The sequence below is a fragment of the Phoca vitulina genome, unplaced genomic scaffold (genome assembly GCF_004348235.1).
Source record: "Phoca vitulina isolate PV1807 unplaced genomic scaffold, GSC_HSeal_1.0 scaffold19, whole genome shotgun sequence".
Lineage (NCBI taxonomy): Eukaryota > Metazoa > Chordata > Mammalia > Carnivora > Phocidae > Phoca > Phoca vitulina.
This window is the reverse complement of record NW_022589722.1, coordinates 15,007,603-15,033,976: the sequence shown is the minus strand read 5'-3', so window position 1 is coordinate 15,033,976 and position 26,374 is coordinate 15,007,603. Positions and strand designations below refer to the sequence as shown.

Genomic DNA, 26,374 nt, shown 5'->3' with positions numbered 1-26,374 from the left:
AATTTATGATTTAGAAGTGGGGAAGGGAGGCGAGAGCAACAGGCAAATCTGGTTCAATGCCTAGGCAGCTGGGAAGGTCTGAAAATTGAAGGAAAAACCAAAACAGTCCATAAACTCTGTTGAATGGATGAACATCTCTAAATAAAAACATAATATGCAAAAATTATATTTGGAAGGAGGCCTAAGAGTTTACAAAGGTGACTTCTATGAAGAACTGTGGGATTGGGGGCTAGGGATAGGTTTACTTTTCTATGTACCTTTACGAATTTTTAAGACACGCACGCTCAACCTTAGAAAGATTAGAGTCTAGGAGAATCCCTTCTTCCCATCCTCCAAGTATCTCTTCCTTTCTCGCAATACAATTTCCTGTCAAGACCGGCAATACTCTCGACGCCCCTTGAGGGAACAGGTCCTCAGTCCTTGTGAGCTGAACCAGTTCCTCCGTACTGCCTATCCCAGAAAGGTGGCCAGTTAGGTGGAAGAAAGGGGTGAAGGGCTCTAACGCTGACCCTACAGGCTATTGCGACTCCAAAAACCTCCAGTTAGCGGCCTCAGGTGTAAGGTTGATTAGCATTGGCCGCGCGGGGCTGTTCCTATTATTACGTAGTTCTATTTCCGTGTGGGAGAAAGCACCCAGGCAAAGGTGCGTCCCCCCGCACGGCGCTTTAGGACCTGCAACTTCCACGACGCTGCACCCTGAGCCGGCGTCCAGTCGGGCTACAGCATCGAGGCCCGACTCGAATTCTTGGTTGGCAGATTCGCCACTGTTGGGTGTCAGAATTTAAAATGAAAATTCGAATTTCTCTATTTTGGAGACCCTTTCAGTACAAGAAAACAGAAGCAAGAGAGATTTGGGGTCCTTGAATATTTTTATCCTCTGGCTTCCACCCAGCGGGCCGGGAAGTTTCGTCGAAAGTGACGACGCGGACGCTCAGGTCGCCGTTCCTGGCGCATAGTCGCCGCGGCCCGTCGCTCCCGCCCACGCCGGGAGTCCGACGTGGAAGTTGGTGGCCGACCGGACTTCCAAGGGATCCGCCTGGGAGCCGGAGCCGTAGGCCAAGGCGAGCAGAGGTGGCGGCGCCGAGGCTCGAATAGGAGTCGCTGCCAAGGCCGGGGGCCTCTCACCACCGATAAGGGCGGACAGGCGGTTCATCATGGGTGAGGGATCCGAGAAGGGCTCCCGGACGCGCTGGAGGGGCTGCGGCCGACGGCTGGGGTCAGGAGGAGGAGAGGGCCCCGCCTGGGAAGCCCAGAGTAGCCAGCTTTTCAGGCGCGGGTCGCTGAGGACTTAACTTACCTTGGCTCTTCACCTGTGGGGGTGGACCCTGCCTCGAGCTTTTGCCGCTGCCCTCACTCTTGTTACTTTCACCCCAGAAGGGTCAGGGGGTGGGGGTAGCGCGGGCCCGGAGAGCGCTGCGGCCTGGGAACCCGGCCCTGAGCCCTTTCCCCTGACCATGAACTTTTCCCTCACCTCCTCAGACCCAGCTCGACTTGGGGGGCAGAGTTGGCCTTGAGAAGCTTGGCAATTTGTCAGTCGCAGGTGCGCTGAGGTTTCTTGCGTGAAAAATGAGATCTGACCCCACAGTGGAAGCTTGATTCTCTCTTCCTGGCCCCTGGGATTGCGTCAATTTAAAAAATCCAAAAGGAATTGTTGCTCACAGTGTTTTATAGCCAACTTGGCATTTGCCTGCTTATCTGTAGCTTTTCATGTAGATGATAGAGTAAGGTGGAGAAGGAAATGGGGAGGGTACTGGTCATTACTGGTCAGTGAGTGAAATTTTAATATCGATATTTGGAGTGCTAATTGAGGGCACTACATTGTCATCACAAGCACAAGCTAGCTTCCCTCCCCGCTGGAACCCAAATGAAGGTGCAGATTTTTAAACTGGTTTACAACTGTCCAAATAATGCAAATTCTTTGGATTATTTTAATTCCTCTACCATTTTCTGGGGGATTTACTTCTTGCCCTGGATCATAAGTGCTTTCCTGTCTTTTTCCGTACCTCCCTTTAGTTTTTTTTTTTTCCTTAAAGATTTTATTTTTAAGTAATCTCTACACTCAAGGTGGGGCTCAGATTTACAGCTGCGAGATTAAGAGTAGCATCCTCTACAGACTGAGCCAGCCAGGTGCCCCAGTTTTTTTTTGTTGTTGTTGTTTTTAAGGTGTAAAAGGTAGAAAGGATTTTGTCAAGTTACACACCTTCTGTTACACTTTCCCAAGGTTCTCTGGCCCATGGTGTCTTCGTTTTTCCAAATTTGCGGCTCTTAATTGTGCCATTTCTTTGTCAGATAACCATGTATTGCATATGACATCACTTCAGTTGTTAGCTGTTTTTTTTTTTATTTATTGTTAATGTAACTTTCTTTTAACCTTCTCTAATGGCTTTTGGTGGGGAAGGGCCAAAGTGTTTTTTTTCTGGTAATCATTAAAGAAAAAATGTATTTTAAAAAAGCTTCTGTGGTGCCTGGGTGGCTCAGTTGAGCCTCCCGCTCTTGATTTCGGCTCAGGTCATGATCTCAGGGTGGAGAGATCCAGCCCTGTGTTGGCTCTGTGCTGGGTGTGGAGCCTGCTTGGAATTCTCTCTCCCTCTCCCTCTGTCTCCCACCATGCTTTCCGTGCGCTCTCTCTCTCTTAAAAACAAAAACAAAACCCTTTCTTTTGTTGTAAAAAGAGTAATAAAGACTAAATCACCACCTCCCCTACTCTTAGGGATTTCTTATTTAAATGCAATCCAAATGAATCAACGCCTTAATCTGTTACCAGGAGGCCCTGCTGAGACAAAGGATAATTTTTTAATTTTAATTTTTTTCCAGGTTTCTTGAGGTATGAATGACAAAACTGCATATATATAAGGGGTACAATGTGATGTTTTGATATACATTGTGAAATGATTACCACAATCAAGCTAATTAATACCTCTGTCACTTTACATTAGCTTTTTTGTGTGTTTGGTAAGAACACTTTCAGATCTACTCTCTTAGCAAATTTCAAGTGTACAATACATTGGTTTGCTGTGGTTACCATGCTGTTCACTGGGTCTCCAGAACTTACTCATTTTATAAGGAAAGTTAGTACCCTTGACTGACATCTCTCCCATTTCCTCCACTCCCCAAGCATCTGATAACCACCATTCTATCATTCAGTCATTCTATCATTCAATCACCAGTGGTGATTCTGATAATCACCACTCTGTTCACAAGTGCTTTTATATTACACATTACCTTATGTACAAGAAACTTTCTGGAAATATTTCATGGTACAGTGAATGTAGCTTTATTATTTTTTTAAGTGAGTTTTCTCTCAAAAATAGGTTTTGTTATTTTGGGCTTCTGTGTCTCACTTTATTTTGCAAGTTATATTGCTTACAGAGAAATCTCAGTGATTGAAGGTAGTTATGATGGTGCTCGTGTACAGTGATAATAATTGCTTTTCACATGTGAGAACCTCATTGTCCCACTGTCATTCTGATTTGTCCCTTGGTGTTTAGGGGTTATGAGATCATGCTAAGGTATCTATATTCTCATGATTAGAAAGTGAGCTCCAGGGCGTTCCTGAGTGGCTCAGGAGGTTAAGCAGCTGCCTTTGGCTCAGGTCATGATCTAAGGTTCCTGGGATCGAGCCCTGCATCGCTCTGCATCAGGCTCCTTTCCCTCTCCCTCTGCTGCTCCCCCTGCTTGTGCTCTCGTTCTCTCTTTTTCTCTCAAAGAAATAAAATCTTTAAAAAAAAATTTTATTAAAAAAAAATGAGCTCCATGAGGACAGTGGTTCTTGTTTCTCTTATTCTGCCGTATATCTTCTTGTGCCTTCCTGACACAGTATCTAGGACATGGTGACAATCAGTAATTACTTGATTGATGTTGGTTAATGTATATCATTGGGAGCAAAGTTATGCACCTAAGAATTGAGGAGAATATTACAGTATTATTTAATTTGGTATAGCTTTCAAAAGGCAAGATTAAATGTTTTGTGGACTTAGTTCACAAAATGTTATTGAATGAATTTTTTTCTTTTATTATTTTTTCAGGTGGCTTTTTCTCAAGTATTTTTTCCAGTCTGTTTGGAACCCGGGAAATGAGGATTTTAATTTTGGGATTAGATGGAGCAGGAAAAACTACAATTTTATACAGATTACAGGTTGGAGAAGTCGTTACTACTATTCCTAGTAAGTGTTGGTATGATAAACTAATTGTAGGGGTTTTTGTTTTCCATCTAATGTAACTTTATTTCTGATTAAGTAATTCATATAATGTAATTTTAATATAGTAAGGTTTGTAAACTTCTAGTGTGGACATAATATTGATAACATTTTTTATAAATTTAGAGGCAATTTGTAAACCCCTGTGCATGGCTGGGTTTTGCTGTTTTTAAAGTTGGCTAGAGTTAAGCCACTTAATCTCATTGAGAGCCAGTATCTTTATTGATAAAATGAAGATAACCCACTGACTTTAAGGGGGAAATAAATGAAGTACATAAAATACTTTGTAAACCTGTTTAAAGAATTATATAGGTGTTAAGTGGTATTATTGCATCTGATGTGCTTTTTTCCCCCTGTATTTGTTACTATTTTAATTAAGATTTGTTTCTCTTAAGTAATTCTATTGATTGCTTGTAAAGAACTGAGGGGAAGAGACTGACTCTTGAATTAATCTGGTGCCTAAAAGTATCAAGAGAAGAAATACCTCAACTTTAAATCAGTTGTTGATATTTTAGAAGGATATTCTTAAACAGTCCTGTTTGACTACATGAGAATACTGTTATTTATACTTTTTAAATTTGTTGACGTGAATTTACTTAGAGAAGATTAATATATTTAAACTAAGTTTAAGAGTTTGTAGCATTTGCTCAAGAGTATTAAATTATGCCTCTAAAATCACTCTGTCACGCAAGGTATTTCTTTATTTAGTAGTATTTAAATTTCCAGATTAAAAAAAAAAGTCTAGGTTTTATGAAAGAAGAACTTTTTAAACCCTGTGGCTTCTGTTATTTCTTTGTGCCACCTTCAAAAAATTTCAGTTCCCTTGGTTTTTGTTTCTCAAAATCACCCATCTCTATTATGGTTAAGTCTTGGCCCCTGCAGTGCACATAGCCCAGTGGATTGCATTTCAGTGAATTCACTTTACAGCATACTCTTGTCCTGTGCATATAAACAGTGTTTGTAATCGAGGTAAGATGGTGATTACACTCCTACTTAATTCTAAGGGAGACATCATGAACTTGCTTTTTAGTTTTTCACTCAGGTTTATTATAGCTATTTTTTAGTTGTGATAGGGAATGCTTACCATATACTCATTAGCATCATTTACCAATATAGATTTAAATTTAAAACAAAAATTAATTGTCCAGTTATAGCTATAAGTCATTTCTTACTTTTTTTTAAGCTTCTAAAATCTTAGTAATCAGTTTTTTCAGCATCCTCTGTATCCTTCCTTAGATTCTTTTCAATGAAAATAGTATTCTGCCTCAGCTGTGTGATGCTAGAGCTCCACCTAAAAAGGATGTCAGGGAAGAGATGGGACATCTCCCCTTTGATCATCCAGCCATGACCTTATTACAAATGAGCTCTTGAGGAAGTCTGCAGAGGGTCTGTGAGATTGCCACACTTAGAGAACCCAGTTTCCATAAAGTGGTATATAGCTGTTACTGAATCCTTAACCCACTAAAGTTTAGAATTTGGGCTTTCTTGGTTTTGTTCCCTGTTTCCTTGCTGCCTATGAAAATTCCATTTTTGGTAATATATCTACGGCTGTTCTTTCTAAACATAACCTTCTAAACACTTGTATGCCAGGATTGTATTATACAGGGGGTTTAACATAGTAGGATTTCTATTGAGCTAAAAATTCTGTATTTGCAGAGGTGATTGGGGATTCTTATATAACCTGAAAGTGGTGCTGAACTTGCTAATTGATGGTGTGTGTGTGTATAGCACAGCAACTGTTTTGTCTTAAATGGAATAATATTTTAACCAATAATGTGATTCAGTAGTAATTTCATTAATTGCTAAAATTGGATTGGATACTTTGAAGGTAGAACGCGTTAGTCTACGTATACTACTGATTTTGATTTCTCTTCTAGCTATTGGATTTAATGTTGAGACGGTAACATACAAGAACCTTAAATTCCAAGTCTGGGATTTAGGAGGACAGACAAGTATCAGGTATGGTACAGAGACCAGATTACTTTGTAGTATTGAACATTTATTGGCCCTTTTAAGGTTAAGAGCAATAAACCAAGTATGTTTTCTTTTGTAATTTAAAGGGAAGCCACTTAATTTAAAATGAGGTAAAACTGCTTATTTGCTCAGTTGAATTAAAATAAAATTTAAGGAAGCCAGTTCTTCAGATATCACCTTAATGACAAATTTTTTCATGAAAATCTCAAGATCTACTTCAGTAGTTTTTAACTGAAAAGGGTCTTCCATTTAGTTCTTGTCACTTTGTGAAACAGACTGTTTTGGATTTTATAAAAATAACTTTCAATCCACCATTTAGGGCTAATGTGAACATAGATGCCCTCTAGAACTTAGGTCTCCTGCCCAGCATTCTGTGCTTGGCATGGCAACTGTGGATGTTTGGTGACTGTCAGTGTTGCTCACTATGGTACCTACCATCTTAAAACGTAAGTAGTACATTCTCCAAACATCCTGCTGCCTTTTAACTTGTTTTATTTTTTGAACTGCTTTTGAGTCCCTCTTTAATTTTAGTCATTTCTACTTCATGAAGTCTTCAGTAGTCAATTTAATGTCTGCTATATAAAATCATATTAAAAGTTTTTTAAGAACCCATTCCTTAAGGAGTTCCTAGTTACAGATTTATTAGATGTTAACAGTAAGGTCCGTGTATAACTTGATCTCAGTACAGTTAGTGATTTTATAGATTGATTATAAAGTACTTTCTTAGCCTAAAGTCTGAACTCATTTTGAAACTTCTTGATCCTGTGATTTAATGTTTATCATTCCACCCCCATCACATCTGAAGGATATGATACATACCATCAGAAACAATGAATCATGGCATTGATTCTAACATGGGGGGGGTGGCAAGATTGGCATGTAAACCCTCCAGTCCCCATCATTGCCAAGTCCTAGCATATAAATTAACATAGCAGGTTGTTTTTCTTTCAAATAATAATATATTCTCCCTTTCTGAATTTTCTTTAGGCCATATTGGAGATGTTATTATTCAAACACAGATGCAGTCATTTATGTAGTAGACAGTTGTGACCGAGACCGAATCGGCATTTCCAAATCAGAGTTAGTTGCCATGTTGGAGGTAAGAAAACTTTATTCGAATGTGGGGAAATCTTTTACGTTTGCTTGCTAGTTTTCATTGTTACCACATGTAGGAATAATTAAAAGGAAAGCAGGGATTTTTTTCCCCCCTTGTCGTTAGTATAATTTTCTTTTATACAAATTATTTCCTATTCCAGAAATTCGGTTGGGAAGAGAGAAGGAGACAAAAAGACAAAAAAAAAAATCAAATCAAATCCAGCCATGTAACTTCCTTTAAACTAGATTTCTTGATTTCTAGGAAGCTCAGAGCTGAACTCTTTCTAAACTGAAAATTATTTTAAGTTACTCCTATGAAGTGCTTTTTTATAAAATCTATTTCTAGTTGTATAAGTTAGTTTATGGAAGCAGATAAGGGTATAAATAATAAGAAAGCCTATTTGTTTGTTTTAGAATTTCTGGGTTTCTGGCACACCTCTGGCCCTTGTTTATTTATCTCTTCCAGCTTTTTCATTCTTTATTCTTCCTTGTGTTTACAGTCCTTTAGCCATACTGACCTTTCTGTTCTTTGGATACACTAAGCTTGTACACTGATCACCTGGCTTAGGGCTTTTTGCACCTCCTCATCTTTCTGCTTGTAATGCTCTTCCTCCAGATCTTTGCATGGCTACCTTCTTGGCATGTTTTATCTCCCGTTTCTGCCTCAGAGAGCAGCCTCAGTTATTTTCTAACACCTTATTCTACCTTATTTTTTGTACCACTTACTGTTTCTTTGTTATTTTAAAATATATTTGTTTGCTTATATATGTCTCCCACCCTAAAATGTAAGTTGAGTTTACCCTAATATTCCTGATGTGTGGAACAGTGTACAACAACTTAAAAACTCAAAACATTGTAGTCACTGAAGATAATTTATTGGCTAACTAAATTCAGAGGATGCATTAAATAATCAAAAGTTTAAAAAATCTCCAGTTGTTAAATAAGCTTTTCAAATGTACTTATGGTTAATTTAATAATGAAATTACCTTTGCTTGAGAAAATTAGATGAGTAAGTTCCCTTTCCTATGAGAACTATGATTCTGAATTAGCCAATCATTGAATGCTTAAATACAAGTTTTCTAGGCCATTTGATTACCTAGGTAGAAACATTTTTGGAATACTTTGGACTTCTGATTTCTTGACTACTGACTTAATAAATTGCAGACCTAATAGTTTTAAACTTCTGCTTAATTTTTTTCACAACATAGCATCATATTTATCATAAGAGCTTCTTAGACCAAATTTAAGTATAAGGAATTTTAAGGGACTGTTTAACCCATCAGTGTAATGGGTTTTTTAAAATAAAACCTTTAGTTAGATGTAATTCAAATGGTATGGATTTTTATCATAAAAAGTACTGCGTAAAAGAAATGCGTTATTAGCTTCAGTTTACAGTTCTTGAGTTGTGCTGGATTATTTGTGATATTAGGATTTGACTTGTATAATTGTATGAGAACTAAAAATTGTATTCATTCTTTAGGAAGTAATTTTTAATTGATCCAGTCAATAAATATATAATGTAAAGTACATGTAGCATATGATCAGGTCTGTTATCTGTTACATTCAAACTTAGACAAAACCACTGTAAGTGATCCCATTTTTGTACACAAAAATAAATTCTTCCTGGAGTAAAGAATTAAATGTAAAAAATAGAAATTGTTAACTCCAAGAATATGTAAGTGAATATGGTTAACATTTCTGGATAGGGAAGGTCTTTCTAAATCAAAGGATTGGAAGGAATTACAAAAGAAAAGATAGATTTAATTATATTAATACAAACAAAAACCCTGCAAATACAAATTAGCGTAAAACAGGGAACCAGGACATAGTTTTACAACCAGTGACTAAAGATTAGTGTTCTTAATCATATCAAGACCCTTTGCAAATAAATAGAAAACTGAGCAAAAGGCATGAACTTACAGTGCACTCGAGAAAACTGTATTGCTGGTAACATTTGCATTTCTAATACTCTGATAAATAAGTAATGAGATGCTATGTTTGGAAAAATATGTAATTTCTAATTCTTCCAAGGCTGCATTGAAGAACAGTACTGTCATACACTGTTGATGGAGTCTAAAGTGTTATAACCTTTCTGGAAAGCGGTTTATTAACATATATATAACAATAACCCAAAAAAAGTTCATACTTTGATTCTATTTTTGGAGAATTTATTAAGGAAATAGAGATTCACACAGAGTTCTGTGTAATGACTGTGTTCCTTGAGTTTCTGTAATAGTCAAGTAAAAAGAATCTAGTAAGAGTCTAATACTGGAGAACAGTAGTTACATAGTTTATGGTGTATGCATTCATAGTATAGAGTATATTTAACCATTAAATTTTTTTTGAAAATTTTGATTGGGAAAATATCCATGATTTAATGTTCATTTTTTAGAGCAGGGTATAGAACTGTATGTAAATGTGATCTCAAATGTATAAATGTATTTATTAATAAACTATAAGTATCTGAATTACAAAGCAGTAGAAAATACCCAGAATGTTAAGAGTGATCATGTTTGGGAGGTAGGATTATGGACGAAGCTTCTTTTCTTCATACTTTTCTATAATTTCAAATGATTTATAATGAACATTATAGATTCATAATTAGGGAATATATTCTTTTTTTTTTTTTTTTTAAAGATTTTATTTTATTTATTTGACAGAGAGAGAGAGAGAGACAGCTAGAGAGGGAACACAAGCAGGTGGAGTGGGAGAGGGAGAAGCAGGCTCCTGGCCGAGCAGGGAGCCCGATGTGGGGCTCGATCCCAGAACCCTGGGATCATGACCTGAGCCGAAGGCAGACGCTTAACGACTGAACCACCCAGGCGCCCCGGGAATATACTCTTAAAATAATGTATTTGTTGGCATTTCTTTCTAAACTCAAGGAAGCAAATTGATTAGAGAAAATTAAATACCTTCTATTTTATTTAGGAAGAAGAACTGAGAAAAGCCATTTTAGTGGTGTTTGCAAATAAGCAGGACATGGAACAGGCCATGACTCCCTCAGAGATGGCAAATTCACTTGGGTTACCTGTGTTGAAGGACCGAAAATGGCAAATATTCAAAACTTCAGCAACCAAAGGCACTGGCCTTGATGAGGCAATGGAATGGTTAAGTATATTTCCAGAAGTCATTTGTGCATTTGTTCGTGTGTGCAGCTGTTTGCACACGTGTGATTTCCTCTTAGTCTTAAGGATGAAATTCAGATTACTTAGCAGCTTATCATATTAAGTTCTTCCAGCCTTTTCTTCCACTGGTCTTCCATATACATCAGCTATTATTTCAATCACGCCTACCTGATTATAGTTAGATAAGCCAGTCTTCTGCCTTTTTTTTAACTTCTCCCTTCCTCACCACATCCTCCATTCCTTATCCTTCAGGACTTAGGTTAAGACTGTCTTCTTCTCAAGAACCTTCCCTTGCATGTCTCCATGCCCACTGCCTTACCACACACATAGTTGGATATCCTTGTCACAGACCAGTGATACAGTAGTTACACTATCCTGTAATTGATTAGTGCATCTACTCATTAGATTTTAAGCTCCATGAGGACTGAGACTAGTTTTCACCTCTGAGTTATCCACATCTAGCCATGCTGCAGTAGTTACAGCCCGGAAAGAAGATATTTGGTCTTTTTGATTATTCATTCAGAGCATAGACAAAAGTGAAAGCTAAAAGGCTTTCATGGAAATTGGGTTCATAACATCATTCTGCAGTGTAACTGTCTTAGCCTTCGTCATTTAAAGTGCTTTGGAATCCACTTTCAGTATAAAACTTACCATAAATGATCATGCTGTATACCTGAAAGTTTGAAGTTAATGTTATGAAACTGTCATTTTCTCTTCACAGGTTAGTTGAAACATTAAAGAGCAGACAGTAATTCAATCACTTCTATCCCTGTGAAATGAAGACTACATCACATATCCCTTTGGAAACAGTTAAGTGTGCTTCATGCTACTAAATGTTAAAACTGTGTGATTGTTGGCATATACTGAACTGACTGCAATATTTGTAATAAATATAAAAAATAAGTATTTGGTTGGAAGGGTAGTTCACCCATGATTGAACCAACTGAATGTCTGTTCTGTGTAATGTAAAATCTTTCCTTGCTTTCTTAAGTATATATTCTATTTGTATGGAATTCTTATTCAAATAGAGTCCTATTAAAGAATGTACTCTTATTGAGGAAAAACCCTCCTATTTTTGAATTAGTGGTTGCCGCTTGTTTGTATAAACACTAATAAATATCTTAACTCAGATTTTTTTCCCCTAAAATGAATTAAGTTCTTCCAAAGATTAGACTTAGTAGAGTAGGAACACAGTGTGGGTAATACAGTCTTCATTTGTTTAATGACCACTTTATTTAAGCTGTTTTGTTTAAAAGCTTTTGGGTATAGGCATGAAGCTGAAAAATTATTTTGGTGGTTAACCTCACTGACGTCTATAATTGTCATTTTATAGTACTTTATAGTAGCCAAAAAATTTTTCATATATACAGGAACCCTGTGATGTAGGTAGGACAGGTTGTAATGTCTTTATTTTATGGACATGGACCCAAGGTTCTGATAAGTTGGCTTGCTCAGGGCCACCTGCTAGTGAAGTCAGAACAGGGCTGAAAGTAAGATTTCATTGTCAAGCTCATCCCATAAACTATACCATAAATTCCTGAAAATGTCAACACTGGTAACACAGACAACCTCAATTGCTTAAATAAAATGATGCTAATTGAAGTAGACACGGTACATTCAAAATAATTTCTATAAATTTGTCTATACTAGTAGAGGTAGTAAAAACAATCCTAAATGGTTATATTTGATGGAATCCACAATGTATTAAAGGAAATTTAAAAAAATCTGTTTTAAGAAGCATTGTAAGAGATGTCTTTACTGTCTTTCATTTCTTTTATCTGTAATTGGACATGTAAATTTGGTGAAAAGTCAAAACCATTACTGGTTGTACAGGGAGAAATGGAGCATTCTTGGTTTTAAAAAGTAGACTTATTGCTAGGGTATCAAAAACAATTATGTTCAGAGGAACTTTTCAGACTACCCAGTCTACCACAGGATTGTCTATAGTGGTGACAGAATATGGTCCCTTGTATTTACTTAAACTTGGGGGAATCTTTAAGTTGGACAACCAGCATTTAAAAAACTTGATGCCCGGGGCACCTGGGTGGCTCAGTCATTGAGCGTCTGCCTTCGTCTCAGGTCATGATCCCAGCGACCTGGGATCGAGCCCCGCATCAGGTTCCCTGCTCCGCAGGAAGCCTGCTTCTCCCTCTCCCACTCCCCCTGCTTGTGTTCCCTCTCTCGCTGTGTCTCTCTCTGTCAAATAAATAAATAAAAATCTTTAAGAAAAAAAAAAACTTGATGCCCACTGGTGTTCTTGTGAACACTAGTGGTCCATTCCCTATTCCTGCCAATGCCTTTCCAGAGGCCTGTAGCCTCTTTCCTTCATACTTTTGGTCATTTAGGTCAAATGAATGTGGCTTTCTCTTTTTACCTGTGGGACTTTAATCTTTTTTTTTTTAAGATTTTATTTACTTATTTGACAGACAGTGAGAGAGGGAACACAAGCAGGGGGAGTGGGAGAGGGAGAAGCAGGCTTCCCGCTGAGCAGGGAGCCCGATGTGGGGCTCGATCCCAGGACCCTGGGACCATGACCTGAGCTGAAGGCAGACGCTTAACGACTGTGCCACCCAGGCACCCCCTTTTTATGGGGGGGGGACTTTAATCTTTTTACCCATTCCCCAGTACCGTTCTTAATTTGGTCTCTGAAGTCTTTTTTGGAGACCTTCTTCCAGGCCCAAGTGTTCTCAGTGCTGCATCTGATATTACTGAGAATGTAATTAACATTGTTTCATACTTTCCAAATCACTCCTGATGGACAGACTTTGTCATATATATCCTTGGAATCCTGTGTGGTGCCTGGCACATTATGGCATCTTAGAGTTATATGCATGGTTGAAATAGATAGGTTTTATGTTTGCCAGCTAGGAAAATAGTACTGCTTCAACTTCTACTTGGGTTTCCTTCTGGTCAGTGGCAGTGTTTGTACCTAAGTAGCTAGGTGCCCCCCACCCCCCACCCCAGCACTTTAGGAACATTGTGAGAAGTGTGGGCGGAGAGAGGCCCTGGCAGGCAGATGCTGGGCAGCACATAACTCTTGCCATCTTGAATACTGAACACACCTGAAGTAGTAGCAAACACTAGCACTTGAATGATTGTGATCTGTTTTATCACAAAGGCTAGAATGATAAACAGAGCATACACTAATTTTAATATGGTATAAATTATGAGGTCCTTGTCTAGTAGGAAACAACTATACAGGTAAGTTACAGGAGTTTGAATGTTACTTATAAAAATCTACTGAATATTATTTTGCAGAACCCTGAAAATGGGAAAAGCACCAAACTTAAAATCTGAACACATGAGTTCTAGGCACAAATGGCCATTCCTTCAGTTTGTTTGTTTTCCATAAAACAAGAAACTTGGACAGATCGTATCAAAGGCTTCTTTTAGCTCTAATATTCTGTTTTATAACTCTGGTTGGTAATTGTGTGTGTCATGTGTTAACATTTAAAGAGTGGTGGAATTTTGTTATTAGAATACTTGAGATGCACTTTAAGTTGTAGAAATGTAAGCTCCTTGAGGGTAGGGACCATACCTTATTGTTGTCTCCCTTGCATATAGTGTGGTGCACTTGGCATACAGTAGGCACTCAATAAGTATTTACTAAATTGTGTGCAATATCCCTGAGATATTTGTTCTTTCTGATTTTTGCCTTAGTGTTAACTTCTGATTTTTTATTTTAAGAATTTTTATAAAAGCTGTACATGCACTTTAAATCACTTAGAATTAATTGCAGTCAGCCTTCTGTGATGCCCCATGTTTATGCTTTTGGCACATTACAAACCCCTTGGAAGTGTGAGAACTCCTGTTTGAGACAAAACTACATCAAAACACAGATGCTGAAGTTCAAGAATGTTTGAACATTTGATTTCTATGCCATATGCTATATTCTGACTCCATAATTAGAAATTACAAAAAGCATAGGCTTTCAATCCTGGGTGTGAATCCTGATTATGCCACCTGCAACCTGTGTTACCCTTAGGTAAATTACCTAACCTGAGTCTCAGTTTCTTTTTTTTTAAGATTTTATTTATTTTTTAACAGAGACAGACAGTGAGGGAACACAAACAAGGAGAGTGGGAGAGGGAGAAGCAGGCTTCCTGCCGAGCAGGGAGCCCGATGTGGGACTCGATCCCAGGACCCTGGGATCATGACCTGAGCCGAAGGCAGATGCTTAACGACTGAGCGACCCAGGCGCCCAAGTCTCAGTTTCTTTATCAGTTAAATAAGAACCAATTTTAGTGGCTCTCAGGAATACTATGAGGACTAAACAAAATGTTAGCAAAGTATCTGGCACATAGGATGGATTCTTCCCCGCCCCCCCCAAATATATTGAACACTAAAGAATGTTGCTTCCACATCAGGTATAGATTGAGACAAAGATACCGTATAGGTGAACAAGATAACACCACATTGTTTTCCAAAGTGGTTTATAAGAGTTCCCTTTGCTCCACCACGCTTGCCAACACTTGGCATTGTCAACCTTATCAACCTAAAGGGTTCAAAATGGAATTTCATTCTGATGTTAATTTGCATTTTTTAATTATTGAGGTTGAATATAGGAGTGATTCAAAGTATTTAAATAACCAGACATAGCTGATGTAGGAGGACCCCTACTCGTCCAGGTGTTAATCCTGTAATTTTTCATGTGGGGAGATAGGGATTCTAGGGACTCACATAGCCAAGGCACTTGTGTGTCTCAAGGCAGTGACTACTTACCAACTAGTACATAAGTACTTGAATGTTTAGGAACCAGTATAGCCACATCAGGTAAGTGTTCATGTTTAAGGGCCATTTCTTTTTCTTCTCTGCAATGACTGTTTCTCCCTTTTGACACTTTTTCTACTGGATTGTCTTTGTTGATTCATAATTACTCATTATGTAACCTGGGTACTACTACATTCATTATCCATATATGCTACATACCATATCCCGGTTGTGTCTGCACAAGTAGAAATTTTTTAATTTTCATGTAGAATTTATTACATGTTCACTATGGATAGCACTTCTTGTGACTTACTTTTGGTATCTGACAGGGAAAACTACTCACCCTTTTCAGCTTATCTTCCATATAAATTTTAGAATCAGCTTGTTAGGATAATATGAAGAATTCTTGGGATTTTACACAGATATGCCTTTAACCAATGGAATCCAATTCGGGAAGAACTTTAGTATCTTATGATACTAAATCTTGCTGTTCATGAACATGGTTATTTCTCCATTTGTGCAGATTTCTTTTAATGACTTTTGATAAAGTTTTATAATTTTCTCCATAAAAGTATTGCACATCACTTGTTTTATTCCTAACTTCTACATTGTCTTGCTATTTTAAAATGTGTCTTAAAAAAAATTATCACTAGTGTCACATTTTTTAGACTGTGAAGATACAGTAGTATTATGAAAATGTTTTAATTTAAAATATGAGCATGATTATATTAAACTGTGTAATATACAATCTTTGCCAGTTTAACTTAAATAATAAAACCTGCTGTGATTTCAGACCAGCAGATACACTGAGAAGTTCATGCTTTGGGGTAAATTGAGATACTTTATCAGCAGAGGGAGCATATTACTCCACCATTGCTAAATCTTTCAGGCTGTGGCTCTTTTGTCTCTTGGTCTTATAGCCTGGACGTAGGAACTCTATCTTTCTCTTCTTCGCTTCACTTTTATTTTTGTGTTTCTTCAGCTTTTTCTTGGCAGCAATATCAGGATTAGTTACGAACTTGAAAAAAAAATAGAAATTTTATATAACTTTTAAAGTAAATCTTAAACCAATAAAAATCAAATGCAGAAATGGGCCATTCTGTTCACCTTTAAATATCACACATGCAACACATTCCCATTAAGGAGAATCTGGAGCCCCAGCTGTAAAGTCGCCACTTCTCAAACACAGCCAGTTCCTCTTTCCTCCCCGAGTAAGTGTGACACACACGCATGCACACACCCCTGATTAAAAATATTGAATCTAATGAACACACCATATTTTCAAACAGCAAACGTACCTCTAAAGCCTTCCTCTTTTTCCGGAGTGCCCTTTTCTCATTAGCCTGTTTCTGTACTGAGGCAAAGGCTAAGGAGAAGCTCTCAAGTCCAACCAGCTTTTTGAGTAATTCTATGATTTCCTGGGATAGATTCTTCAGCATAGGATCTAATCATACACAGAGTAGTAATCAGAGATAGGCATGTAGGAAAGGACACATTTGAACATCTATAAGATCAACAACATGCAAAATATAAACTCCTACAGCATTATCACTTTTATTACTTGAACATTAAACACTGATCTAAATCCAGCCTTTACGTTTCTGAGATGGGGCAAGGAAGTGTTGGGCATGACACTCCCAGCCACCACTCCTCTGGGATGCACCAAGAAGCCCACTTTCTTTTGGAATCCTGGCTCAGAAGACACTAATTTGAGAACCCGACAAACATTTGGGGTTACTTTATTAACCTCAACTCTGTGCAGACAGGGGAAAGGTAAGTGTGTCTCTAGGCCCTCCTAATTCATGGGTCATAGATGTTTAGCTCTGGCCATAACCTTTTTTCAAGGGGGGATAAAGACTGAGAAGCTGACAAAAGTCTTTGCTTCCCCACCCTTCCCTGCCTTCTGTCTCCCAAATGCAAATAACCCACAGGTTTTTGTATTCAATTTCAGGAGCTGTTCTAGGTTACAAATTTCTTGAAGATGGGGAATAGTAGGGTCTTTTCTACCACTGAACCCCCAGTGCCTGGCAAATATTAGGGTCTCAATAAATGCTGGGTGATGAGAACCAAAGCAGACCTGGCCTTGACCATTGCTTTTCCTCTGAGAGGAAGGAAACTTTCTCAAGGTTGTAAGACTAAGAATAGTTCCTGCTTTGACATTCACTTTGTTTTATTTTATTTTAAAACTTAATATCCACTTTACCTCCTCTCTTTCCAACTCCCAATTCCTTCTTTTCCTATTATCAAAAGAGACTGCTTAGGATCAGTGAGGGCAATGTACCAAATGCCCAGGCAAGAAAAATGAAAAATAGGAAAAGTAAAAATATTTTAAAAGTATTTCACACTTTTGGGGCACCTGAGTGGCTCAGTCGGTTAGCTTCTGAGTTAAGTGTCTGCTTTTGACTCAGGTCATGATCTCAGGGTCCTGGGATGGAGCCCCAAATTGGGCTCCTTGCTCAGCAGGGAGTCTGCTTCTCCCTCTGCCCCTCCTCCCTGCTTGTGCTCTCTCTCTCTCAAAGAAAATCTTTTAAAAAAAATATTTCACACTTTAGCCTTATAATTAACAATAAGAATATCAGGACATTTTATTCATTATTGTCCATAGCACCATGAGGTTTAGAACCACCTCAAGTTATGGATTTCTTTGCATATTTAACCTATGCTTAGGAGTAAAACATCTTTTAGGAAAGAAACATTCACTCTTCGACACAAGAAAGCACATAGAAGGCAGTCAAGTATAACAAATATGCCTTTTTTGTTTGCTACTAATTGTTTTGATCCCTACCAAGTTTTCTTAAACTCTGGCAGGAAGGGAGGGAAGACAGAAAGGAAGAAGGAAGCATTCAGGAAAGAAGTGAAGATTCAGAAGACAGGTGCAGTTACCCTGGTCCGAGTAGGTGCTGTTCATTTCTCGGAACAAAGGAGCTATGATCACTGGAAGATACGGCTTCACCTTGTCTATTCCAAGATCCAGTGCTACAGCTCCGAGAAACTTAAAGATGCACGATCTCTGAAAGTATAGATCATTCATTGTTCGTTTGAAGTGTTTCTCTTGCAGCCCTACAAACAGTTAACTTAGAAAACAAGGTCTCTTTTGGGGCAGATATTACTGCTGCAGTTTTGGGTTAAAAAGTTCTAGAGACTTGGGAGGATTACTAATACCACTACAATGCTTTTTTCATGTATTTTTTTAAGTGACTACTTTCATTCTATACATTCATCGCACCTTTAAGGGGTTTCTAGGTGAATAGGCAGCCTCCAGTTTTGCGATCCGGGACAACTTCTGGATCAGCCACAGCAGCGTGGCTGGCTTGCTGTGTTCTTCCTTTGCCTCCTCGTTCTCTTCTTTGTCAGAGTCCATCTTCACATCTGCACAGGACTTGTGTTCTTTTACTTCCCCTCTGGCCATACCATCTCCTAAAGCTTCTTGTTCTTCCATGTCTTCTTTTATCTTACCTTGCTTATCCTCAGATTCAGGTTCCAGTAAATATAAGACTTTGGCTACAAATAACAAATTCTTAACAACCTTAAGGCGGGGGGGAGAGAAAGGGAGGAATTGGGACTTTGATTTTGAAATACAGCTTAGTGAAAAATAGGTATTCTACAATTAGGAAAAAAAAAAAACCATCACTGGGTATTGTACTATTAAACTGATGACTGTTCCATATTTTGATAATCTTCAGTTCTACTTTATAGTGTATCCAAACCCATTTTCATGTAACTCATCTACTTGGCCTAGTTCTACCCTCCAAGGTCACAAAGAATACTAAGGAAATGATTTCATTCCAGACTATCCATTTACATTTTTAAGAGAGCTTTCATTTCTCCTCCATTAAATCTCTTCATACAAATAAGTTTCCATTTATTGAGCAATGACTTTATACCCAGCAATTCTAATTCAACTCTAAAATATCACTGTTAGGTACTATTATCAGGAGAGAAAAGCAAGGCTCAGAATTATTAAGTGACTCACCCAAAGACAAAGAAAGTGGTCAGCCAGGATTTAAGTCTTTAGAATTCAAGCCTAAGTTCTAAAGCACTGAGCTCTTTCTCCTTAAATCCCATCTCATCCAGTTAAACAGCCCAGGGACCAATTTTAGACTTAATAATAATAGACCCATATATTGAGTCCCTAACTCTGACATCCATGAAATCTCGGACATAGATGTTTCACACTAATTATGTGAAGGAGGATGCTAAGTTGGTTTTGGGTTTCTTTACCTTCCTGGATGCTCTATTAGAGGTGCTGTGTGCCAAAAGTTTCCCCCAAATGAAGGACTCAGAACCGTACACACTGTCCAAGGCTAGCCTGGCCATCAAGAATTCATGCCAAGATTCTAATTTCCTTCTTCTAGAACGTTGGCCTTCCTGAAGATAGTCCCAGTTTTGGAGGCCTTTTCCCCTTGTGGCAGCCACTTCACCCTAAGATTACAGTGAACTAAATTCTATAATTTCTTTCATCCTGGGTCAGTACTAGTAAATCCCTTCCTGTCCCAAGTTCCTATGGTTGTATCTGTCAACCTCTGTTCAGATTGATATTATGTAAGACCCTACCTGCTACTACCCTGGCAGGATTTCTCTCGTCTCACTTTGCTATCCACCAAATAGCTTTCCATTCTTTCTCTGGCCCTGCCATATAATGAAGCATGCTATATTTTCATGAAAAAGGGATGGAAGTATCAGGGTTTATGGCATGCTACTTGAGATCACTCTTTGGATACAGCATTCAGTTTCCAGTTGTCCTATAACTTAATCTACATTGCTGCTCTATCTTGTCCATAATGACAAGAGTCATGATCCAGTGCCTTGCTCATATCCAGATAAGACATCTGTGTCATCATCTACCAACCCAACGGCTTTACCAAAGGAGATAAAAAATAAACAATAGACCCTATTCAAAAGTAATTTACATATTTATAAATGCTTCCATTTTACTTATAGTTACATTTTATAATATGGAAATCCATAAAACTTTTTCGTGATTTATCTGCCTTCTGTTAAGGACAGACAATTCTCAGACCACACTGTAACATGACCATTATTACTTTCTCTTCAGCTTCCAGGAGTAAGGGAAGGAAATTCAGTAATACAGTTTATTGCAGAACAATCACAATCAATCCAGTCAACCAACTAATGCCCTTCAAAGCTTTGGTCACAATGTGGAATAGATCTTAAAATTAAACATGAAAAGATAAATAGCCTCCCACTGCATCATCTTTATTGGGAATTTTAAATTGGAATTTTTAATGGATCCATCCCCAAGATGGATCCCAGAGCTGATCAGAACTGAACATATATTTCCGTGTATGTCTATATTTAATTCCCCAAGCATTAAAATAGGAAAACAAACACAAATACCAAATGCAAGCCTACTGCTAGACTTGGCGGACTAGATCCTTCTATTAAACCAGAAGGATGACAATACTTACCTGCTCTCCTAGGGACTGATCTAAGAATTTGGAATGCAGTTGATGGCAAGAGGCTAGGGAGATACTTTTCATCTGTGGAAAGAAAATGGACATTGGCAGACACAATGCAGGATATTTCTCACTGTTTTTAAAAACTCCAAGTAACTAACTGTAATAGAACAACGGAGGTGCTAGATTTTGCTCTGAATGACTTGTATAGGTCTGGAGAGGGAAGGTCCATGACCAGAAATTGTGTCATGCCTACCTGCCCCAAGCACTTCAGCCGCAAAAAATGGGATACTTTCAAGCTCTGGGGCGATATAATCCCTCAGATTATTAGTAGAAAACTTGACAACATTCCAATATTTTCCTTCTTTCCTTCCCTTCCATCTTCTACTCATTCAGTATTTATGGAGTTCCCACTATGAGTCATGCATTGTTTTAGGCCCTAGGAAATCAGAGATGGATATAACATGATCTCTAACTAATATTTTCATGAACATGATCTCATTTAGAAGGCAGGACCGACAGTATTGATATCATTTAAAAAAGTATTTTCCAATGTTGATAAAGAATTTGAGGGTGGTAAAAAAAAAAAGAATTTGAACAAATAATAGAGGATGAATTTGCTAAATAAGCAAAAGTCTGACTAGACTGATATAAATTATTTTGGAAAACCCTGGCCTTGAGGTTGACCCTTCTCTAGTTCCCACTACTCCTATAGAATCACATGTGCAACAAAGTCAGCTGTTAAAGAGTTTCTCCCTAGGGCCAACCCCAAGATAGTTACATGAAGCAGAATGAAAGATCACAAAGAAAGAAAAAGGTTTTAGGGAAACCTTACCTTTTGTTCAAGGTCATTTGTTAGGAACCTTATTGCTACAGGTACTGAGAGTTTTTTTTTAGTTTTTTTGGCCTTCTGTCTTCTAATAAGTTCCTCTGGTTGGCAAGAGGCAAAGAGTAATCCAAAAATCTGGGCTGCAGTGAGCCACACCCAGCTGTGTGGATGTCTCAGGTGACAGTGCACATAACCTAAGGAAACCAAAATGCATTTTCAGATGTCTCAACTTTCCTGACTCTTCGGTGGTAAATATGATTAGGGTATGCATTCATTATCTATTATGTGCTTGGATTTAGGAACCAAAAAGGGACAAAATAGTTCCCGCTTCCCGGAAACTCTCAAGGAGCTAGGGAGAAGTGAGGTGGTAAAACACTGGAAACAACTAGAAAACCAACTCCTAACATGGTGAATGACAAAAGAGGTAGGAGTAAGCCTAGAAACAGACCGGTTCCATTAGAATTAGTTTTAGGTTCAAGGGAGATAAGGTGGCTGTAACACTTAACAATTTCTAAATTAAGTAACATAAGTAATATATACAGGCACACATTTATTTCTAATAATTCTTGAAATCAGTGGAAAGTTATCATTTCTTGAGGCTTTCTGTGTGCCAGGCACAGGACTAAGTGTGTTACATGTTTTATCTTGTTTAGACCTCACAAGAGTTCTGTGACATTAGAATTGTCAGTTCCATTTTACAGCTGAGGAAAGGTTTCAGACAGGCTAGCTGAAGTGCCAAACTGTAATAGGCAAAACCAGGCCTGGGCCCCAGCTTCATCTGGCCCCAAAGCTTATACGCCTATGTTACCTGGCCACTCTGAAAAGCCTTGTGGGTTTTAGGGAACAGGATTAAAATTCTGGATGAACCATGTCATATCTGAGTTTTAGTCTATGATGCTTTATTTTATTAACAAGGTTTTACTTTTGTTCTCTGTGTATTCTATTTTGTAACAATCTGGCCATGCCTCAGTGAAGTCATACCAGAGTGGGCTATATAGTAACTTAGTAACTGTACTTAAAGCTTTCACTTCAATGTCTATTTCCTACAGACTAATCAAAATTGAATATGTTAAATTAAAAATTCTAGGATCTTATTTTTCATTTAAAGAGTGATATATAATAAATGTCCCATAGAAATTAAATGGTTTACTAAATCATGGCACATTTGCATGGTGGACTATTTATAGCTATTTTAAAAAATCATTTACTGAGTGTGTTATGGTATAATAATATTCTTATTTAGGTACAAACAAGATAACGAAATGTATTACTTGTGAAATCATAAATATATAGTACTTAGAAATGTTTTCACTGTAATCAGTTTGAAAGGGCCTTTTAAAATCTTTTTCTCATGGACTTTTTCCCTAACATTATATACTTTCTAAGTGTTCATACTCTAATTTCCCAAATCTGTTTTCAGTAATTCTATTACAACTAATGTGTTTGTTTTTAGATTTAAATAAAAAGGAAACACTTACTCCAGATTTTATTCAACGTCTCAGAGGGCTTGGTAAACTGAATAATATTACATTCCTTGATGAGTTTACTAATCAGTGTAAGAAAACTAAACAGAAGGCGATCTGCAGCTTTTTCTTCAGTCTCTTCCATAATCTAGAACAGGATGGATGTAAATCAATTAAGACAATTTCAAAGTCTCTGATGGATGTTTTTACTCCAGCATGTAAATCTGTACCAGGGTTTCTCATCTCAACTGACATTTGGGGTCAGATTAATTCTCTGTTGTGGGGAGCTGCCCTGTGCACTGTGGAATGAACTACAGCATTCCTGGCCTCTGCCCACTAGGTGCTAGCAGCACCCTCCACCCTCCACTTGTGACAAACAAAAAAATGTCTCCAGATGTTGCTAAATGTCCAGAGTAGGTGGTGGTGGGCTGGTGAAATCACCTGCTGGAGAAATTTCGATCTTCATATACTATGGAAGATAACTTACTTTAAAAACCTCATTAAAAAAAAAAAGATCCAACTACACAATTCTTTTTTTTTTTCCAACTACACTAAATTCTTCCTTTCATTAGTAAACATTTTTTTGAACACAAATAGTATTTAATCTATTAGCTAAGCCACCTTAAGTAAAACTACAAAAATGAGCAAAAGTTTTATTCTCTGGCAAATTACTTACATCTTTAAAGTTTTCAGGATCAATTTCCTTTTCAATCACAGGAAGAATAGTTCCAAGTCTTCTCTCAAAAGAGACTCCTTCACTTTCCACAAACAAGCCACAGATGAGGGCAGCCAGTTGTCTATTTAAGCTCTACCAAAAATAAACCACCAGAAGACAATGTTAACACAACTTGGGAGGCCATTTCCAAAATCATAAAATGAAGGTGGGCATTACTCTATCCTCAGTATTTCTTTATGATGCCAGAAGTCAACAGAACATGGACCTCTGGTGGCTAACATGAAAAATATGGCGAAATCTTCATGCCCAAGAATAACATTAAAAAAAAAAATGGAACTCATCATTATCCATTGATTAATACTTTTTCCATTTTAAATTAAAAAAAAAAAAAATCATGGTGAGTACCAAATAATATACAGAATTGTCAAATCAGTGTTGTATACTTGAAGCTAATGTAACATTGTATGTCAATTATACTTAAATAAAAAATTTTAATTAAAAAATTGAAATATTCATACAGTACCCCCATTCCCCATTCTGACTTTAATACTTAAAGCCAGTATTATGACATATGTTGTTTATATTCCACAAACACGGGCCACTGATGATGGTGGTAGAGTCAGCAATGAGATACAATCATTGACAAAAATTACATTTCATTAGCTGAATAAGCAAAACTGAAAACAAAGATACTCAATGGGGACTGGTTAAGCACGTAAGTGATACATTCATGTAGTAGTGTAATTGGCAGACAGCCATGCAGTGGGACTACATATGTATTCTTACTTAAAGTGAACACCAAAAACAGACTTTTCATTGAAATATGACTAAAAGCAACCCTAACCTTTTTTGCTCCAAACCAGGTGGTAACCATTTCAAAGAGCCAATCTTTTTTCTCAAGGTTGATTTTACTGAGTAAAGATTTGATTGTCATGGATGCCATCTTTTTACACATGGCAGAGGCATCATTCACCATCATTAGACAAAGAGGAATAAAGAACATTCCGCAGTTCTCATGGAGCAGTCCCTAAAAGAAAACAGGCAGTTATGAGCACACTCAGATTGGAATTCTCACAGGTGCCCATATGGGAGGATTGTGGCTCCCAGGGGTCAAGGGGAACACAGCTACAGTTTGTGATTCAAGGTACCTGAGGGAATGTGTCAAAGAGGTAGGAGATCATTTCCAGAGCAGACTCTCTCCCAGTCTCATGTTCGTAACTAGGGCAAGAAGATTAGATAGACTTGTTAGTATCTTTTAAATTTACCAATAATTGTTTTTAAAAACTTTAAACATTGTTTTAAGCTGTTTGTTTCGGGGCGCCTGGGTGACTCAGTCATTAAGCGTCTGCCTTCAGCTCAGGTCATGATCCCAGGGTACTGGGATCGAGCCCCGTGTTGGGCTCCCCACTCAGTGGGGAGTCTGTTTCTCCTTCTCCCACTCCCCCTGCTTGTGTTCCCTCTCTCGCTGTGTCTCTCTGTCAAATAAATAAATAAAATCTTAAAAAAAAAAAAAGGTGTTTGTCTATTTCTTAAAAAGTGGAAAAACCTCCATTTTCCCAATTTTAATGCTTATATATATATATATATATATATACATATATATATATATATATATATATATATATATATCATGCTACCATACAGCTTTAAATGTAATTTTGTTAGATTTTTTACCATTCTCCTTAAGTAGACTCTAATGAAAATCAATGCCCAGACTGAATTCGAAAAGCAACGTACAGAACCATCACAGGAAGCCATGCACATTGTTTGATAACCAAGTCAATGATTCATATGATAAGACCCTTAGAGAAGGTGCCATTAGGTTTAGGTTTTGTCATTTTTAAGACAGCTGCCACATTAAAATGAGAGAGGATACTAACCCTCTACCCCTGTGTAGTTTATGGCTTAAACTTACTTCAGTTGAGCAAGCATGAATTCCAAGTTTGGTCTCAATTTGTCACCCAGGGGATAGTCAAGAATATATTTCAGAAAAACCTAGGAACAGAAGTCATACAGATGATTATTTGGGTCCTGTCTCTCCAGGATTCCTGCTTCCTAACCTGCTTTCTGACACACACTGGTAAGTTATAAAGACCTTGCAAAAGAGTAATCAATCAGGTGAAGCCTGCCTTCTGAGTCAACAATGCACTTTCCTTTCTCCTCTGACCTCACTTACTCAGGTCCTGCCCCATATGCCTGATTAATACTCAAGTCCTGGCCTACTACTGGCATGGTTGTTTTGGGCTCCAAATCTAAGCTCACATGTAGGAAGCACCTCTCTTCCATAGTTGGTATGCTGTGGTGGACTCAGTATGGACTGTGGTTCAACCCTGTATTTCCCCCTGAATAAGAATGACAGTGGTGATAATATTAATACTGGTAATAGTTAACTATTTATTAAACATCTTCTATATGCCAAACACTGTACTAAGTGTTTTTCAGTTAACTGTCATCAGTCCCTTGGAAGGTAGGGGATATTAACTCCATTTTACAGATGAAGAGAATGACATTGGCACAGAGAGGTAAGTTAACTTGCTCAGATGACAATGCCAGAATTCCATGCCTCGTCTGTCTGCATCCAAAAGCTCTGTTTTCAAGCGATTATACTAGTCAGCCTCTTTTACTAATAAACTGCAAAAGCTAAGGCACATCATTATACTTCTTAAGGCCTATTTTTTTCCCAGCCATAAAATGGGGGTATTTCTTCTGAAGGGTAACTCAAATAGAAATCAGTACGTAAAGTTCTGGACACACAGCTAGTGCTTAATAAATAATAGCTGGCCCTCTCCTCCTTCTTCCTAACAATACTCAAGGAGACTTTTTCTAAAGACCTGCTTCCTCCCTTTCCAACAGGGCCTCCTCAGCAGCCCACAGCTTCCTTCAACCCCA

At 37.9% G+C, this 26,374-nt stretch overlaps 2 protein-coding genes across 6 annotated transcripts in view; one reads left to right on the top strand and one right to left on the bottom strand.

Annotated features, from left to right (window-relative positions):
• The first annotated feature begins 940 nt into the window (after positions 1-940).
• ARL1 (ADP ribosylation factor like GTPase 1) lies at positions 941-14,465 on the top strand. Of its 2 annotated transcripts, XR_004300902.1 has the most exons (7): positions 941-1,158; positions 4,026-4,163; positions 6,074-6,155; positions 7,158-7,269; positions 10,194-10,372; positions 11,112-11,199; positions 13,649-14,465. XR_004300902.1 is itself a non-coding variant. In XM_032416154.1 (6 exons), the coding sequence occupies exons 1-6, from the start codon at positions 1,155-1,157 to the stop codon at positions 11,140-11,142; spliced, it is 546 nt and encodes a 181-aa protein (XP_032272045.1). In that variant the 5' UTR covers positions 941-1,154; the 3' UTR covers positions 11,143-12,113. The 2 variants fall into 2 exon arrangements, 1 of the variants encoding a protein (XP_032272045.1); XM_032416154.1 differs by lacking the exon at positions 13,649-14,465 and having other exon boundaries at positions 11,112-12,113.
• A 457-nt stretch (positions 14,466-14,922) lies between these two features.
• The window catches only part of UTP20 (UTP20 small subunit processome component), a 100,106-nt gene continuing 88,654 nt past the window's right edge, over positions 14,923-26,374 (bottom strand). For 2 of the 4 annotated variants that reach the window (XM_032416153.1, XM_032416152.1), the window contains exons 52-62: positions 25,401-25,480; positions 24,634-24,703; positions 24,330-24,512; positions 23,486-23,617; positions 22,825-22,957; positions 21,353-21,540; positions 20,530-20,601; positions 18,327-18,626; positions 17,984-18,110; positions 16,399-16,544; positions 14,923-16,118 (exon numbers count right to left, since the gene is read on the bottom strand). In XM_032416153.1, the coding sequence (XP_032272044.1) occupies positions 15,963-16,118; positions 16,399-16,544; positions 17,984-18,110; positions 18,327-18,626; positions 20,530-20,601; positions 21,353-21,540; positions 22,825-22,957; positions 23,486-23,617; positions 24,330-24,512; positions 24,634-24,703; positions 25,401-25,480 (1,587 nt within the window). In that variant the 3' untranslated portion in view covers positions 14,923-15,962. Of the gene's footprint in view, positions 16,545-17,983; positions 18,111-18,326; positions 18,627-20,529; positions 20,602-21,352; positions 21,541-22,824; positions 22,958-23,485; positions 23,618-24,329; positions 24,513-24,633; positions 24,704-25,400; positions 25,481-26,374 lie in introns of all 4 variants that reach the window. The other 2 variants (XM_032416151.1, XM_032416150.1) reach the window with 1 other exon arrangement.

What these genes read in the sequence shown, in the direction of transcription:
- ARL1 (XM_032416154.1), top strand. An exon ending in AGTTAGTTGCCATGTTGGAG is followed by an intron (nt 7,270 to 10,193) that starts GTAAGAAAACTT and finishes TATTTTATTTAG; the next exon opens with GAAGAAGAACTGAGAAAAGC. An exon ending in CTTGATGAGGCAATGGAATG is followed by an intron (nt 10,373 to 11,111) that starts GTTAAGTATATT and finishes TTCTCTTCACAG; the next exon opens with GTTAGTTGAAACATTAAAGA.